Here is a 16,724-nt window from a genome sequence, read left to right as displayed (position 1 = left end):
TTTTGAACTCAGTTTTATTTGTGAACTGGTTATATTTTTATAATTCACATTAGAGCTAAGAAACGATTGGAGGTATTTGTATCTTAACCAGATTAATGAAGAAAATGGTGTTTATAAAATTTAAGATTAAATTAATAGACATATTAAAATATTAATTATTAAATATACACGGATTCACTTTTAACAATATCACAATGGTTTAAAATGCGTTTATTTTTGGCATTGTTTTAACTAAAGAGGAGAGAGAGAGAGAGAGAGAGAGAGAGAAAATTTTCCAAAATTTGGAGAGCACATGAAAAAAAGAAGTTACAGGAATGTCAATGTAAATTTTTTTTTCGTTTATGGGTCTCCTCACTTCATTGCTTGAGAGAAACAGATTACAAATAAAGAACAAACTGTCATTATGGTTCTTTACAGCTTCTTTCATTTTAAAATATAATTTCATGCAACGTCCCTTCCTGAGATCGAATTTTTAAAAATATTTGTAAACGAATCCATTTTGAATAAGATTGGTTTAAGACTAAACATTTTGCATTACATACAATTCAAGTATGCACCTATATTATTTCTCCCGTGTAATCATTCCTACTCCTCAAATCATTCCTACCCACCCATCTTTGGATTCGAGCTGTGGAGCGGTTTTGAAAAACTAATGCAGTTATCCTCAATATTTCTAAAGTATTTGATCTGATCTGGTCTGGCACATAAAGGCCTGCATTCTAACTTTCGCAGAATGTTTCCTCTCTCGTCTCTCCCTACGTGGCATGGTAGATGGATTCCTCTCCTCGGATTTTCTCCACTAACGCAGGGGTACCTCAGGGCTTTGCCGTTCTGTACATAAATGACCTACTTTCACTAACTTCGAATCCTATCTATAGCTTCGCTGATGCCAATTCCTGTTTTTTTTTTCCTTTGACAAACCCTATAATGCCTAATTTATTAGGCACCTCAAGATCTAACACAATCAGTACTCTAATTTTTCGCAAGAAATATCTCACCTGACTTCCTCTAACTTTCGATGCTATCCAGATATTAATTAGGAGTGAAAGCACTTTGTGAAAAAGTACCTGTTCATACATAGATACAAAGACATGATAATAGTGACTAACCACATGTTCAAGCACCATTGTATAATCATTATACATAAATTTTAAACCTATTCTCCAGCAGCCATAACAATGAACTAATTCTTTATTAAAGCATAAATTTGCCGCTTCTATTACCCGTTTGCTAAAGGCACATATTTTCAACCCTAATTTTTTTAAAAAAATGAAAAATTATCTTCCTATATTTGTTCTGGATCTGAGAAAAAGAGATGAAAAGTTTAAACAACTCGAAAGTCCGATAAGGTCCGACACAGCTCAAAGTACATTGATTTATAAAATATTCAAATTGTTCAAATAGTTTAGTTTCAAGTCCTCAATTTCATAAAAACATTTTTTTTAAAAAATTTTTAGTATTGTGTTCTCTGGTAGAACATGGTTCATCCAAGTGAAACACACCTCTATTATCTATCTTATATATGCTACGAACTAACTTAAAAATTGCAGTTAAATGTTCTCTCTATCCCTTGTTAGATAAAATCAACAAACTACAACTATCATGATACAATATCTCCATTACCAAGTCCTGGTATTCATTAAATTAACCTTTCTAAAGCTTTGTAGTCAACATATATCCTCAAACACTAGCTTTTTACCATTGCATACACTTGGCATTTCTTCGCATTACATTTTAAATCCGACATACCTGCCCGTCTTCAGTATTTTAAGATCATTCCGTAAAGCATTTACCTCATCCAAACTAGCTTTATATCATCAGCAAAGAGAGAAATTTTACTCTTAATATTTGAACCTAAATCATATATGAATAAATTAAACAACAAGGGCAGCGAACCTTAGGGTACCTACCCTAGATTCTCATCTAAACACTGCTTCTTATCTTCTGTTGATCAATCAATTTAGGTGATCGTCAGTATCTATTTGAAATTTACTTCTTGGAATAAAGTTAAGAATAAATTATCTAAGTTGTCCTTGCATTATTTCAGATTTAGAAAATAATTTACTGCTCAAATTAAAAGATTTAGGGATTTTATAACTTTTATCAAATTTTAAAAAATCTGATAATCTAATGTATTATTATGAACCAAGGGGAAACGGTCGGTTACTTGCGGGTAAATAGTTTTCATCAGATTGAAAATTTGTCACGTAAGTTGCATATTAAACGATGAAAAATTATTCTAAATTACAGGAATTATGCGTGATTATAAAGTAATTCCTATTAAAACAAACAGAATAGATCAACATAACTTCATTTTGAAAATTTTCATTTTGAATAACTTTGTTGAAAGTTTTTAATAAGACTATCTTATAAGTATTTTATCCGTTTAGCAGCTTTTTATCAGGCAAATTTTAATATATATATATATATATATATATATATATATATATATATATATATATATATATATATATATATATATATATATATAAATCATACAGAGATAAAAACACACAAAATGCAATAGTTCGCACTGAATATCTAAATATCCAGAAAAAAACAGGGGGTAAAAAAAAGGCTTCAAATATTATCATACAAGTATCATATTAAAACAGACAAGTTAGTGAGTCTGTTTTCGAACTAATCGCTGGCAACAACGAATGAATGTTGACATTCATTCGCAAAGATTTCATAACTAATTAATAACGGAATCACTTACGTTAATTTAAATCTTTTTATTTGTAGAATTTTCGCCTGTGTTTCAGAGCCATTTTCAATACGATTATAGGAAAATAACCACACAAAGAGAATATCAATTTAATATAATATCACGCGCTTTAATAATATCACTTTATAATATCACGCGCTTTAATAATATCACTTTATAATATCACGCTTTATAATACCACGAGCTTTCAATTGAATTAGTCTTTTATGTGATTGTTTTCCTATCTCATAAATTGCAAACTGCTATGAAACATAGCCGAAATTCTAATAAAAAGATTTCAATCAACGGATTCCGTTATTATTTAGTCATAATGAAAGCCTACAAATGAAATTCAAAGATACAATAATTCCTTGAAATTTTTAAAAATTATTAAAATTATCTTAGGTATTTTATTGGTATACGAAATAATCAGAGATTATTCTGTAATAAAAGCAAAGGGCCCATATTTTTCAAAAATTTTCGTTCATTCCCTACAGAAACATTTTCAGCCATTTTTTCCATAATCAGATAAGGCATTATTTTACCATATTAATTAATTTTTTTTAAAAAATGCTGTTTTATGCTGTCGAAACAGGGAAGAGCGATATCACTTATTGTATTTTATACATTATACATATACTATACATTCGCTAAAATGACAGATTAGTTCCATCGATACTCGTGTACATATAGATACGTACACAAAATAATCAATAGTTAAAGTAATATTAATGGAAAAGATCTGGAAGGAGCAGAGAGGGGGGAAAAGAAAATCATACAGGAAAATAACGAGTAAATACTGTTCTAGTAAACTTACAAAAATCATTTCCTAAGAAAGCGGGAGCTGAATTTCTTAAGTATAAAATTCCCCATCTCGCTAAACAAATTTCTTGTTTGCACTGCATGCCTATTTGATTTCATCCAACGATATATATTTCAATACCCACTCCTTTATTTGCCTTGTTACAGACAGGGATATTTTGCCATCCTCATCCGGGTTTTTGACCATATTCATGTGACTTTTCATCAACAATACACACTCTACTCGTTGAATGAAAATATGGTAAAAATAAATAAACGGTATTTTGATATTTTACGTATTAAATATTTATTAATATTGTTTTTGAATAAGGAAACAATCTAATAAAAATTATAGACCAGGAGGCCTTCTTCAGTTGGAGGGGTGCATGATTAGTGTTTTTCCCAAGGCGCAAATATTTGGGGGAGCGTAATTAACATTATGTCCCCTGGCTTCAAAATACTTTCTTGACAGCAATGCCTTTTAGTGTGATGCGTTTAGTATATGTATGCATTTTTGAGTTTATTTATTTTATTTTTTTTTTTTCTCTGCTCGTTTCATTGAAAGGTTAACGACCCTTGCAACAGTATATTCTTCGTCGTATAAGTTTTCTTAGATTTTAAAACAAGAAAATTTACTCCAAGGAGCGCTCGAAATATTAATTATTAACTGCTATCTGCTATTAGAGATAAAATTGAAAAATCCCTGAGGAAAACTCGCCTACGGAGAGAGAGAGAGAGAGAGAGAGATGAGACCAATTCTAATACCGAGAGGGAAAGGCCTGGAAAAAATTCCTCTTCAGGTCAAGGTTGTTCGGGAAATGAACTCTGATCCCCTTAACCGTTAGTAAGCAGACGAGGTGCTCATCTTGGGTCAGGCTCCCGTGACACCTTTTGTGTTAGCATTCCCAACTGGATACAGTTATGCATCAAAATGACACTGCATCAACCCAAAGAAGAAAAATGGCAAAAATGGACTTGCCAAAGTGATTCGATAATTATCCTATTTTAATTTTAATTGCTAATAAGTTCTGTATTCTTTTGAAGTAAAATATATTTTGACATTTATCAACAAGATTTAACATCTAAAACAATACACAGGTAGTTTCGTTTTGATTTATACCTCGAGCTTGGTTGTTTTCACTTTGAGAAGCAAAACATAGAACCCCCCCCCCCACTTCCTTTTTTTTTTTTTTTTCTGTATGAATTCAATAATAGTACTCGCCATATTTCAATGGCGATTCGATAATTATCCGTTTACGTTTCTGTGACTATCTCTTTGCTATCCATCACAACAAATGCTCTTCTAATAGTACAGGCATTGCGTTTTTTGCAACCCTAAGTTTTAATGAACTAGTATGAATATTGAAAAGTATGGCCATATTGCCATCAACTGGGATGAATTAAAACATAAGAAAGAGCATTAGAAATATATACCACGGTAAGCTTCTCTGATGAGTTAAATTTTCATCCATACAAGTTAAATTAAGAGGTGAGATGTTATCGAAATCATCGGAAACAAACTGTTCGATAAACGACGTATTCTTTTTGCATAAGCATATTTAACAAACTAGATCCTCAACGTGAAATGAATGAACTTACGAAAATTAAATAATTCCGAAAAGACGCGATTCATTGAAATCAGAGAAGCTCGAAGTAAAATATTATTTTTAAATGACAAAGCTTTTTCTTATATATGTAGATAGAATAAGGATTAATGCTTTCTCTGGGTTAAATCAATCAAGTCCAAGATTCAAACACGATTTTCGATTGTACTGTCCCCTTCGACGTAGCTCCCTTGATTTAATAACGTACATTTATAAAAACATTTGCAGCCGTCATGTGTTTTGTACTCGGTAAATATAGGCTGTATATTTTTTCGTAGTGAAATTTACTAACCACATTTTTCTTATGGAAAATGTGATAGGCAAAGCTTGAAATTTTGCAGCAGAAATTCAAATGAAATTCCATCTGATAAAGTTTCTACCTCAACTAATTGCCATCAGTTTTGTTCATTGATGGATATTCTCAAACGGCTTGTATCATCAGTAGACTTCATACTATTTTTGATCTTGGAAAAATAACCAAATGTTTGCAGTATACTCATAGGCACATTTTAGAATATCGAAGATTTCTGTTACCGTCTGTTTTCAATCTGAAGTAGTACTTGACGCACACGCCCTGTTTTTAAAGACTGATTTTTTTTTTAATCGCAAACAGCACAACACAACTGTCACACTTTACAAAGTATTACTTTTCAATAACGCACATACAATGGTGAAATAAGTTGCAAAAGGTGTAACAGATTCTGCTCATCCTATCCCTAAATACAGCAATATCATCTGGCGGTCCGAAACTTTTTTTTTTATTGTCATTCTTTTCCATAAAATAAAAACACAGAAATTATCTCAAATCTACCAAATATTTTGAAGGCATATTTGAGAAGTTTTTATATTAAAAAAATTGCGAATCTAGAATGATATCCACTAAGACACATCACTATAAATAAGATGGTAACGGTATGAACGTTAAGAATTTCCTAACTCCTACTGAGTACTAAAGTGACCTAAGGTAACAAAAGTGTGTTTGGAGAACGATTTTGTTTTTATGTTTTCGAGACACACACACACACACACACGCACACACAGAGAGAGAGAGAGAGAGAGAGAGAGAGAAAGAAACCAAAACACTCAGAGGAAAACCAATCCCAAATTCACATAGCTTGAGCCCGACTAACGCGGTGCTGAAGACAGAAATGAGTAGCAGGTGTGTTATATACTGACTACTACCACCACAATCCTCTGACAAAACCATAAGACGAGAGTCTCCTCTCCTGCTTCGTATAGGTTTGCTTGGTGTTAGTCACACTCAAACTGTTCCTACTCTCATTCCATTTTTTATTATTTTCATTATTTACTGGGAACAAAGAGAAATTCTGGAAAATAACTACACTGATATATTTGTAATTTGGTAAAAAAAAAAAAAAATTAAAAAAAATTCTCACATCGTATGTTGTGCATAGGCCATGCACTGCACGGTTGTGCAGTGCATGGCAGACATAATTATTATATGTTATTCAGATGTCCACCTTCAACACGTATTGGGATTTAATTATTATCAAACTAAAATTTCTTTTTCCATGCAGTTTATGAGACGTGTTGTTCAATTAAACTTACAATTATATTTCGCTAGTAATCGCGTGATATTTTTCTGATTGGTTGACTGTACCATAATACTAGAATAATACTAAAAATTAACTTAGTCTCTTGCTTTTTTTTTTTTTTTTTGTAACTAGGTTATCTATTAATGATTTTTACATTATCTAATCGCAGGAGATGGTTTTCTGTTAGTACCAATTGTTTTATTTTTAATTGTTAATAATAAATCCCTGGATGTGAATTGCCCATTGATGATCCTGTATACCAGCGCTTTCCAAACTGTGGACCGCGGCCCCCTTGGGGACCGTAAGTTTTGTTGCGGGGGCCGTGAAATAATGAAAACAAATTTAAAATGTTTTATGACTAAGTAGATTTTTTTTAATCTTAAAAGAAACGTATTTAATTTTTATTATTTATTATTTCTTTTTTGTTCTTTTTTATATTTTAATGGAAAAAATCACACATCGGTGTTGGTTCACAAATTTTGCTTCTTGCGTATTTTGGCGATTAATGAATATTAATAAATATATGCTTATTCATGTAAGTTTCATTTCAAAGGTATATTGATAAGAAACACAAAAAAAGAAGACAAATGCAAAATCTTGAACATAAATTGTATTGAATATAAATACAATAAATATTATAATAATATATGTCTATATTACGATTTCTTTTCGATGGGGGCCGCGAAATATTTTAATTTTTCCAAAAGGGGCCTTGGCATCCATAAGGTTGGGAAGCACTGCTGTATACGATGTACTCCATCGTATACAGCCTACTCACTGTAGTGTACTGTACTGTAGCTTTATATCTTTTCGCAAGTGGGAGGCACTTAAAAAAAAAAAAACCTTCTAACCAAAGCCAACCAATAAAAGGTTTAAATTAATAGCAAGTGGTACTGATTATTTAACCCTTGGCCTATTTCACCTAGAGAAGACCAAGACGCAACACATTTATGCCATAGGGAGAGTATATGATATGAAATGTGAATAATTCCAAATGTCTGCTGATTTACTATATATTTTTTGTTTTTAATTCACATCTGATTTTATTAAGCTTAGTTTTAAGACATATGTTCTACAATGTTGTTCTATTTTCTAAGACGAGCGTTCGTTGATTGCTGTATTTATTGCATGTTAGCAATGTCGCACTGGATATTGTCCATGTAATGTCCAGTGCGACATTGCTAACAAATGCAATAAATACTTTCCGACCTTAACGTAACGGGTAAGGTCGGAAAGGAGGTGAGGGGAGGGGGGATTTATACGTATTCTTCAAATGGCCGATAAAGAGAGATTTCTCCTATATTTTTACTCTATAAGTAGGGCGTTAATAAAAATTGTTTTATTTATTAAAAAACTGTAAGTCGAATTTGTGGATTTTAATTAGGCAAAAATATTTGTTAACCATGTGGCAGACCATTCTTTTTAACAATATATTTTTCCATCTTATGATATGTTGCGTCATATTCAATGTCTTTTTTTTCTTTTTAATTTTAAAAAGAAAAAAATCCAGTAATAATTCACTATGGAATATTTTACTATGAACTTAATTCCCCTTTTTTTTAAAAAAAAAAAATCCTTGAAATAAACTGATACTGCGGAGTAACAACTTGACAGAAAATAAAACGCACAAGCTTAGCTTTAAGCACACATCATAAAACTATCTAAATTAGTGTATCTGTTAAAATTATACTGTAATATCTTAAAGTATATACTGTTTAAAGCAAGATAATTCATTTATAATTTGGCACTGCTTATGTTATTCATGCGTAAAGAAGCCGAATACATCACATTAAAGTATGCATTGATTAGGTGTAAAAATTTCTCTGTGTAGTGCGGTACTATTCTGGAAAAATATATTCAAGGTGCTGTGATAAGTACATTATACAATGTACTTTTTTTATATCTCTTCTCTTCTAATCTTATCAGTTAACTTGAAGAGAAGAAAATATTTTGGCTGACTGTTAACGTAATCTCGTTCTTTCTCGCAAAATAGTTTACATCAACAGTTAAAACTAGTTCGTGCACGTATATCAACAGCTTTAATTCTTGATGTGTAAATTCATTCGTGCGTAACATAATATTACAGAAAAATAGCTTAGCATGTAATTCATCTTCAATCATGTGAATATTACATACTTCCCATTTCGTCTCTTTTTCATTTTTCTCTAAATGTAAATTAACTCTTCTCCTCCCTCCGATTATACTTTCAAAATATTCTCGTTAGATGATAAAAATATAAACACTCTTCCACTATTTCTTTCCTTTAAAATTGAAAATTCGAAATATATGCACAAAAAAAAAAATACTGACCATAAAAAACAGAACTGTTGATTGTAAAACAAAGTTTGACTTTGGGCCAAAATGAACAACATAAGTCGAAGTAAAATATAAAAAATTAAAAGAAAAAAGTCGAGGTGACATTGTCTGGCTCTTCAAAAACATAACAGAAAAAAGAAATAGTCTAGTCTCGCACGAAAGTGTGAAGAGCTGAGCTGTAAAGAAAAACAATGTTCGACAGACTTAACCCCTGAGGACAGTAATAAAGAAACGTCCCAAAATGGTTCTCTCTAAGTGATACGATTGTATGCCAAAATCTGAATGGCATACATATTGGGGAAAAAAAAAAAAAAAAACTGATGCACTTTTTTTTCCCTATTGCCAGTGATGATATTGACTAAATAACTATGGCATTTTATTAACAGCAATTTTTTTTTTTTCGTGGAGAAACTCAAATAATTTTTATTTTATTTTTTATTTTTGCTAAACTTTAAGCTCTATTACAGTTTCTTTCCTTCCAAGTAGACTACTAGAATTCAAAGGGGAAAGAGTTAACACTTATTTATATTTATTTATATTGAAAGTGAACACATTTATATTTATATAAATTCTCCTTCTTCCCAAGTAGAGAAAGTATTTATATCAGTTACGTAAGTTTGAAGGTCCCGTCTCTATTCCTATCTTCTTCTTCGTCTTCGTTTTTTTTTTTTTTTTTCCTGTCGCCTTAGGTTCTTAGACCTGTTGCAACAATATCCATTTGGCCACGGTTTTCATTTTTCAATTTTTGTAATTCTTCTACCATTTTGTATTCCTTGAACATGCTTTTGTGCAATTATTTTTTGCCATTTTACTATCTATTCGATCACAGGCGTTGCAATGTACTTTTTTTATATCTCTTCTCTTCTAATCTTATCAAATTTTGTTTTTCCCACAATTTTCCTAAACGTTTTTAATTTCTGCCGTAGTATTTAACTCTTTGATCTTAACTGCTTCAACCCTTCTTTCAGATGCATTCTTTCTAAAAATAAAAAAAATAAAAATAACTTTATTTATTTTATTATTATATTTTTAGTTCCGTTTCATTCTTATGACCAAATTATTAATATCTCACCAGTAATCTCATATAATTATTATAAATATATAAAAATGATGACTCATTATTACATTTTAAAATTCGTTCATATGAAGGTTATCTTACTCCTTCCTTCCAATTTGTAAATTAAATTCGGTTTACGCTCTCCTAAGGATAAACATCTTCCTTTATCTCTCCTATCAAGGAAGTTAGAATTCCTAGCTCATGTGGCTTCAATTATTAACAGACAGGTTGGTCTGCTCAAATACATAGAAGAATATCAGGATTACATCCCTGCCCATCTTGCCAGCATGCTGTATCTACTGAACACAGGATTCGTTGGAATAAGACTAAGTTTTTAGCCTTACAGGGACAAATTTTAGTAGAAAGATTGTATCAAGAAAACTGTGGAGCAAATCATTCTAACCTGAACAAAAATTATTATTTTAAACTTTCCCAGTTTTGGGGAGTTATTTTACTCAATACTGACTTGTGTTAATTAATTTATTAACTGATAATTTTCGGTGTCTTTTCCATTACTTCTAATAGTTACAGATCGAGCTCTTCTTCTTGAAGTGAACATCACTTGCTCTCTTTTTAACTGTATGCATTAAGAATGGTCTTGAAACTACATCGAAAATTCCCTCTTAATAAATACTTATTCCACTGTAAGTGACTTATATAAAATTAATAGAAGACTAGTTGGGAGATTTATTTTTTAAGACGAAGTAGGAAGGAGGAATATCCCAGAATGTAACACGGTATCCTAGCAAAGCATCCTGGAATTATTTTAGGATGAAGAGAAGTATGCTCGGGATTTTTTTTTTATCGTGCGATGTATCACTCAATTTTTCTTTTTTTCTTTTTTTCCGGAAAACAGAAAGAGCATTTTTTTTCAGCTTTTATGGAATGAGTGAGATGATGTAGCACAGCACACCTTAAATACATCTTCTTGAATACGCTCACGGCTGAACGAATGGGTGTGTTTTAAGAGTGATAATGGTTGACTCCTCTGTTCGGTCTATAAAATAGATTGGCAACTGTCATTCCTGAATAAAGTAGGTCAGTGTTCGGGACTGATCATTTAGCTCTTTAAACAATATAATGTTGAAGCTGGATTCAGATTAATTCAGCTTAGATGATCAAAATGTAATTACATTATGCCACTATCCAATGATATTTTGAAGAGTGTTACAAATTTTCGACTATCCGAATTTGAATATTGGAATTGTATTCAGCTATTTCTCCTTTTCCTATTTTGATTAAAAGGAAAAAATGTTTATTTAAAAGGCTCTAAAATTCACGACTGTGTAAAACTTAAAAATAAAATATTTTAAAGTTAAATTTAAATTGGAATGAATTCTAAATTAACCAACAGATTAAAAAAAAAAAAAAAGATTTTATCAATGATTATCAATTACTCTTCAAATCCGAATATCACATTATCACAATTCAACAGCTCTCATGACAATATTGTTTCGGAATACTCTATGACACCGTGATTGTTCTTATTTCTTCCAACATCTTCCTTCAAACTGTTTCTATCCCTTGTTTTCGTATGTGCCACATGTTAATGGAGTTCGAACCTTGTCACATAGTAGTTGTTGCAGTAATCTAAGTTAAGTATATCGTTTTTAAATACATTATTAAGAGCTAATGGTTTTGTATGAAAAAAAATAATTAATGAAAAGTTCTGATGGTTGCAGATCAAAATGTAATCAGAAATCCCATTAACACAACTCACCTGTAACAAGCTGTGAGAGAAGTGATATGATATTGAGCGGTTCGCCTTGCAACTACTTGGATATCTGAATTAAATTCAGAATATTAAGAGTTGCGATTTACAAAATTTATAAAATCTTGTAAATATTCTTAACTCACCGAAAATTCTAAATTGCTACATAATACGTGACTACTGTTTATAAAAAAAATGATAAAACGCCTTAAAAAACAAACATCCCAAACATCCTGCAACATGATTCGATCCAACACGAACAATTACCTGCCTTAAACAACCGACATAAAGTAGTTGCAAGGCGAACCACTCAACATCTCTTACAACTTGTTACAGGTGACTTGTGTTAATCCCATAACGATCACGCTTAACATGATCTATGATCTCGATAGTCTTTATTAATATTCCGAAATATAAATCAAGTTGACAGTTAACTTGGAAAAATTTGCAATAAACATGTCTACAGAAGCTATGACTCCATTTCAGGATACAAAATCATTTTTGAATGGAACGTGTAAGAAGCTTCAATTGCTACTACCATATGGATCGATAGTAAAAATTTAATCAGAGTTAAAATAATCCCAGCTGATTGTCATAATTAAATTCAAATTGGTCGACATGAAAAATATTTATTCCTTTGTTTTTGACAAAGTTAACACATTTCCGAATGCATATTTATTGTCTATCGTGTTTTGTATATTCATGCCGATGCTAACATAACCTGACAAAGAAATTTAAAATGTCGATTAGACTAAAAATGGTTTGTTTTTATAGTCTATCGAAAATCGAAAGAAAAAAAAAAGTATTCACTCATCTTCCAGAAGTTTGTCAACTAAACGAAAAATCGGCTTTCTTTACGTCACCTCTACAGAAGTCACTACAAGAAACTTTGAGATAATGACCTATTTCCTCGGACAACATTTTCGACTGTTTTTGTACGAAATGTTAAATCATCTTACCTATGTTTGCAATTTCAGCTAACTTATACGCGATCGAATTTTCTAGTACGTTGTTTAAAAAAAAAAAAAAAATCGAGACTTACCATTCTCTGTAAATCCAGACTGGATGTACCTCGGCATTCACGTTGTGTGCTGCTGGAAAGCTTACTTCCGTACAATGGACTACACCCCACAGAAAAGGAGACTCGGCGGGCCACGTGAGAATACGACCGCTCTTCAGCAAATACTGTTCGGCGGAAGCGTCAATAGCCAAAACATGGTGTTTTTCCTGGCCGTCAAACAAGCTAACGCTCTCTAGTGGCCAACTTCGGAGTGACCGACCGAGTCGAGTGAAAAACATGTTTCTTTGACGAACTGACGGACACGAAACGTGACACAATAAAATAACGGTAGATGGAAAGTGAGGGCATGACAGCCTTAACTATAATGCTTACTGACTATATTTTATTTGCTTAACATTTTTACAGGTATATGATAAATGAAAAATATTTCTGAATGGCTTACAAACATTTTTCGGATATGTCAGAGGCGTGTTTCTGGTTTTTAGGTGGTAGAGGAACTGCATTCCCAGTGTGAGAATACCACCCTGTTTATTGCAGACCCTAGGTGGATTGCTGAAGTTGATCTTTAACGCTAAGTTTTCGGATTATTTAACCCTTAGCCCATCTATAGACACCTTAACCCATAGTCAGTGTTGTCTACAGGTTACTAACCTTCTGTGGGGGTGAACTGATATTAAAGAGTAATACCGGTGATTTCTTATATCCTGTATAATGACTTAGAAACATATTTCTCCTATTCCAAACAATCCAAATATTTTAATAATCTAATATAACTTATTTTAAAAAAATTCCAGTTCCGGATTGTAGATCAGCAAAGTATGATAAATGACTTAAGCACATATTTTGTAGACTGTATATTTAAGTGTTGAAATTCTGATTTTATAGTCGAAGTATTCTGAGTATTGTAATCAAAAGTATTTCATTCCTGAGTTGTTCATAGACCTTTATATAATAATAGAATGCGAAGACTAGAAATAAGGCCATTTCTAATGGTGACAATACGCACTGTAAGCGAGATAGCAGCCATGCACGATAGTTTCAATCCTTATACCTCATAAGTAGCATTTTCTATTGTCGGAAACCGTTGCATTATTTCAGTTGTAGGACTAATTAATTTGTTAGTGCTTTTAAAAATTCTAGGTTGCGCAACACTTAAAAGGCGTTTGACAAAAGTGATTTGTTTCTCTTGCTGACTTCGTATATTGATTTATCTCTTGATACTGGATACGATACTTTTTTCGTCATATAATCCCGAATTTCAAATAAACTATTTGCAAGTCTTTCAAATTTAACTACTCAGATTTATACATTTATTTTTATTTAATTATTTATTTAATTATATGTTTGGGCTAACATGCTATTATATGTTGAGGGCAGTGCTATATTTGAGATTATCTCATAGCCACTATTTTTCGGGACTTTGTGTGTGTGTGTGTGTGTGTGTGTGTGTGTTAGGAAAATAATAAATAATTGTTATTTCGACAAGATATTAAACAACATTTATATTTTATTTTATTATATTAATTATAGGTTATTATATTTCTATTTATTATATCAAACTTATTACCTAAAAATACATTTTATACCATAAATAGTTCGATGGTAACTAAAAACATATTTGCACCAGATAGTAACTATATAAAAAATTGACGACACCAAGTAATTAGCGAGTAAAGGTCTCTGGAGCTGGGTATATAACTATATATATAATAAAATCATAAAAAAATCCTAAAATATATGAGATCTACTTTTGAGATAACCAACGTGAACGAAGCTTCCGGTGTTATTGATATAGTGAAAATTTCATATCTTTCATTTAAATATTTGAATGGAAATAAAGTAAAAATATTCAACTATATAAATATAAAGCCTCCTGTAGCTCAGTCGATTTCTATGAAGCCCTTTGATTGGAAAGACGTGGATTCGAAATCCGTCTATGAGGCGAAGAACCTTTATCAGATCTTTTCACTCAACGTAAGTTAGCCGACGGCTTACGCATGTGAGGGGTTTTTTTATCCCTCAAAACAGGCAAACTGGATGCGTTAAATTACTGAAAATCCAAGCGTGTAAGGATAAAACAGAATTAGATTGGATGAATAAATATATAGTTCCTGCGCGCGGCACGTACTAAAACATGACCTATTTCGTTTTTCTTTTCTTTTTTTTAATTTAAAAGAATATTTCAGGCGTATACACGAACACAAACTATTCAGAAATAGTAGCACGCTCTTTACAACTGAGCTGCTAAAAGCTAGACCTACTGTAGCCATAGAAACATGGTCACATCCACCTGTTTCCTCAAAACAAAACATATATATATATGTATATAGGGGAGAGAGAGAGAGAGAGAGAGAGAGAGAGATACTGCTTTTTTGCAGACCAATAGTCACTTTCTTATGTTATAGTGTCATCATCTTTTGCTCACCTTTGCATAAAACATTTTTCAAGATCGGAATATAGTAATAAATAGCTAATTTCTTACTGTATTTCTAATTTCTTACTAGTAATGAATAGCTTATATTCTTGAAAAACTGATTAGCTAATTCCTGCAGATCGTTCACTATGGCGGTCCTTATTTATGTTAATAGTTTTATCAGTTCCAAACTTTCATACTGTTGTTGAAAATACTTGCCTATTCATTAAAAAGAAGTGCTTTTTTTTTCTATAAATTTATAGAAACTTAAAAAGAGTTTCTATAGATTTATTTTAGCAAATTGCTTTTTTAGATGAACTGGTCGATTAGAGTGAAAGCCCTTCCTCAATTATCAAAGTAAAGAAGGAAAAATATGTATTGCATATAAAAAACATCATATTTTGTAACCGCAGGAAGTAACTTATAATTGTTTCTGTTTATACAATTCGCTATCTCAGTTATCATAAATAAATTCTATTATTGATTACTTGGCGATTATTTATAAAACTAACCAGCTCTGTCGTAATAAATGGTTCTGATACTGACACCTGGCGTAAAGTAACGTAATCTACGCAAACCCTGCCTTTAGGCGTTCGGTGCAAATCACTTCCTACCTAGATAAGTCCAATGCGAAGGTTTAGGCTATGCATACTTATCTTGTTACTTTTATGGCATACTTCCTGATATGACCACTGAGGGCGCAGTTTTCAGATAAGTATGTGAGATATTTATGTCTTGTTGGGTAGAAGGTACAGTTATCGTAGAAGATTCACAGAGAGGCAATTAAATGATAATTGCCTCTCTTTCCGACTACGCACGCGCGCGCGCGCGCACGCACGCACACACACACACACACACACACACACACACACGGTCAGCTAATAATGTAGTTTTGTTACTATCCCTTTTTTTTTCGTCATCATCATCATCATCATGCGTATCAAGGATTTACACCTAGCATGGCCTGTTCCGGCCTTAGAAGTCATCGTTGAATCGTTTAAGAGGACGTCCTGGTTTTCTTTTTCCTAATGGCTTGTACTTTAAGGCTGTTTTTGGTAATCTTTCTGTTTTCATTCTTTGAACGTGTTCCATCCATTTATGTTTATATTTTTTAATTTTTTCTATTACTGGTTCTTGGTTTAATTCTTTCATAATATCTTCGTTTCTTTTGTGATCAAATAGGGTATACTTTGCAGGTTTTTTTTTTTTTTAATTCCTCGTTTTCTGTTGAGTTCTTAGCGGGATTAGTTTTATTTTATGTATAGGTCTTGAATGACTGATTGAAACAATAATAATTTGTCATAATTTGAAGAGAAAAAAGGCCAGCGAAGTAGTTAGGAAGAGAAAGAGAGAACGAGATGCAGAACAGAGTGTAGAGTCGGAAGTCAAACTAGCTGTGTTTTGCAATGGGTAGATAGGCTATTACTATTGTAGACTATTGGGTTTTTGGTCCCAGAAGGTTGCAAGAGAGGCTATAATCGTGATGACAACGACGACTGTACATAGGAGGAGAAATGGAAGCAAGGGTCACAGGGGCA

General features: G+C 31.9%; 1 protein-coding gene across 3 annotated transcripts in view; it reads right to left on the bottom strand.

Annotated features, from left to right (window-relative positions):
- LOC150096050 (protein lin-28 homolog) overlaps positions 1–16,724 on the bottom strand; it is a 283,502-nt gene that overhangs the window by 201,594 nt on the left and 65,184 nt on the right. Inside the window, exon 1 of one of the 3 annotated variants that reach the window (XM_090409218.1) lies at positions 12,795–12,931. The exons of the other annotated variants lie outside the window; for them this stretch is intronic. Within the exon in view, the coding sequence (XP_090265344.1) occupies positions 12,795–12,831 (37 nt within the window). The 5' untranslated portion in view covers positions 12,832–12,931. Of the gene's footprint in view, positions 1–12,794; positions 12,932–16,724 lie in introns of those variants that run through there. 3 annotated transcript variants of the gene reach the window in all.

Source organism: Typopeltis vanoorti, chromosome 19, assembly GCF_054136105.1.
Source record: "Typopeltis vanoorti isolate ZY-2024b chromosome 19, IOZ_Tvanoo_1.0, whole genome shotgun sequence".
Lineage (NCBI taxonomy): Eukaryota > Metazoa > Arthropoda > Arachnida > Uropygi > Thelyphonidae > Typopeltis > Typopeltis vanoorti.
This window is presented reverse-complemented; position numbering and strand designations above follow the sequence as displayed.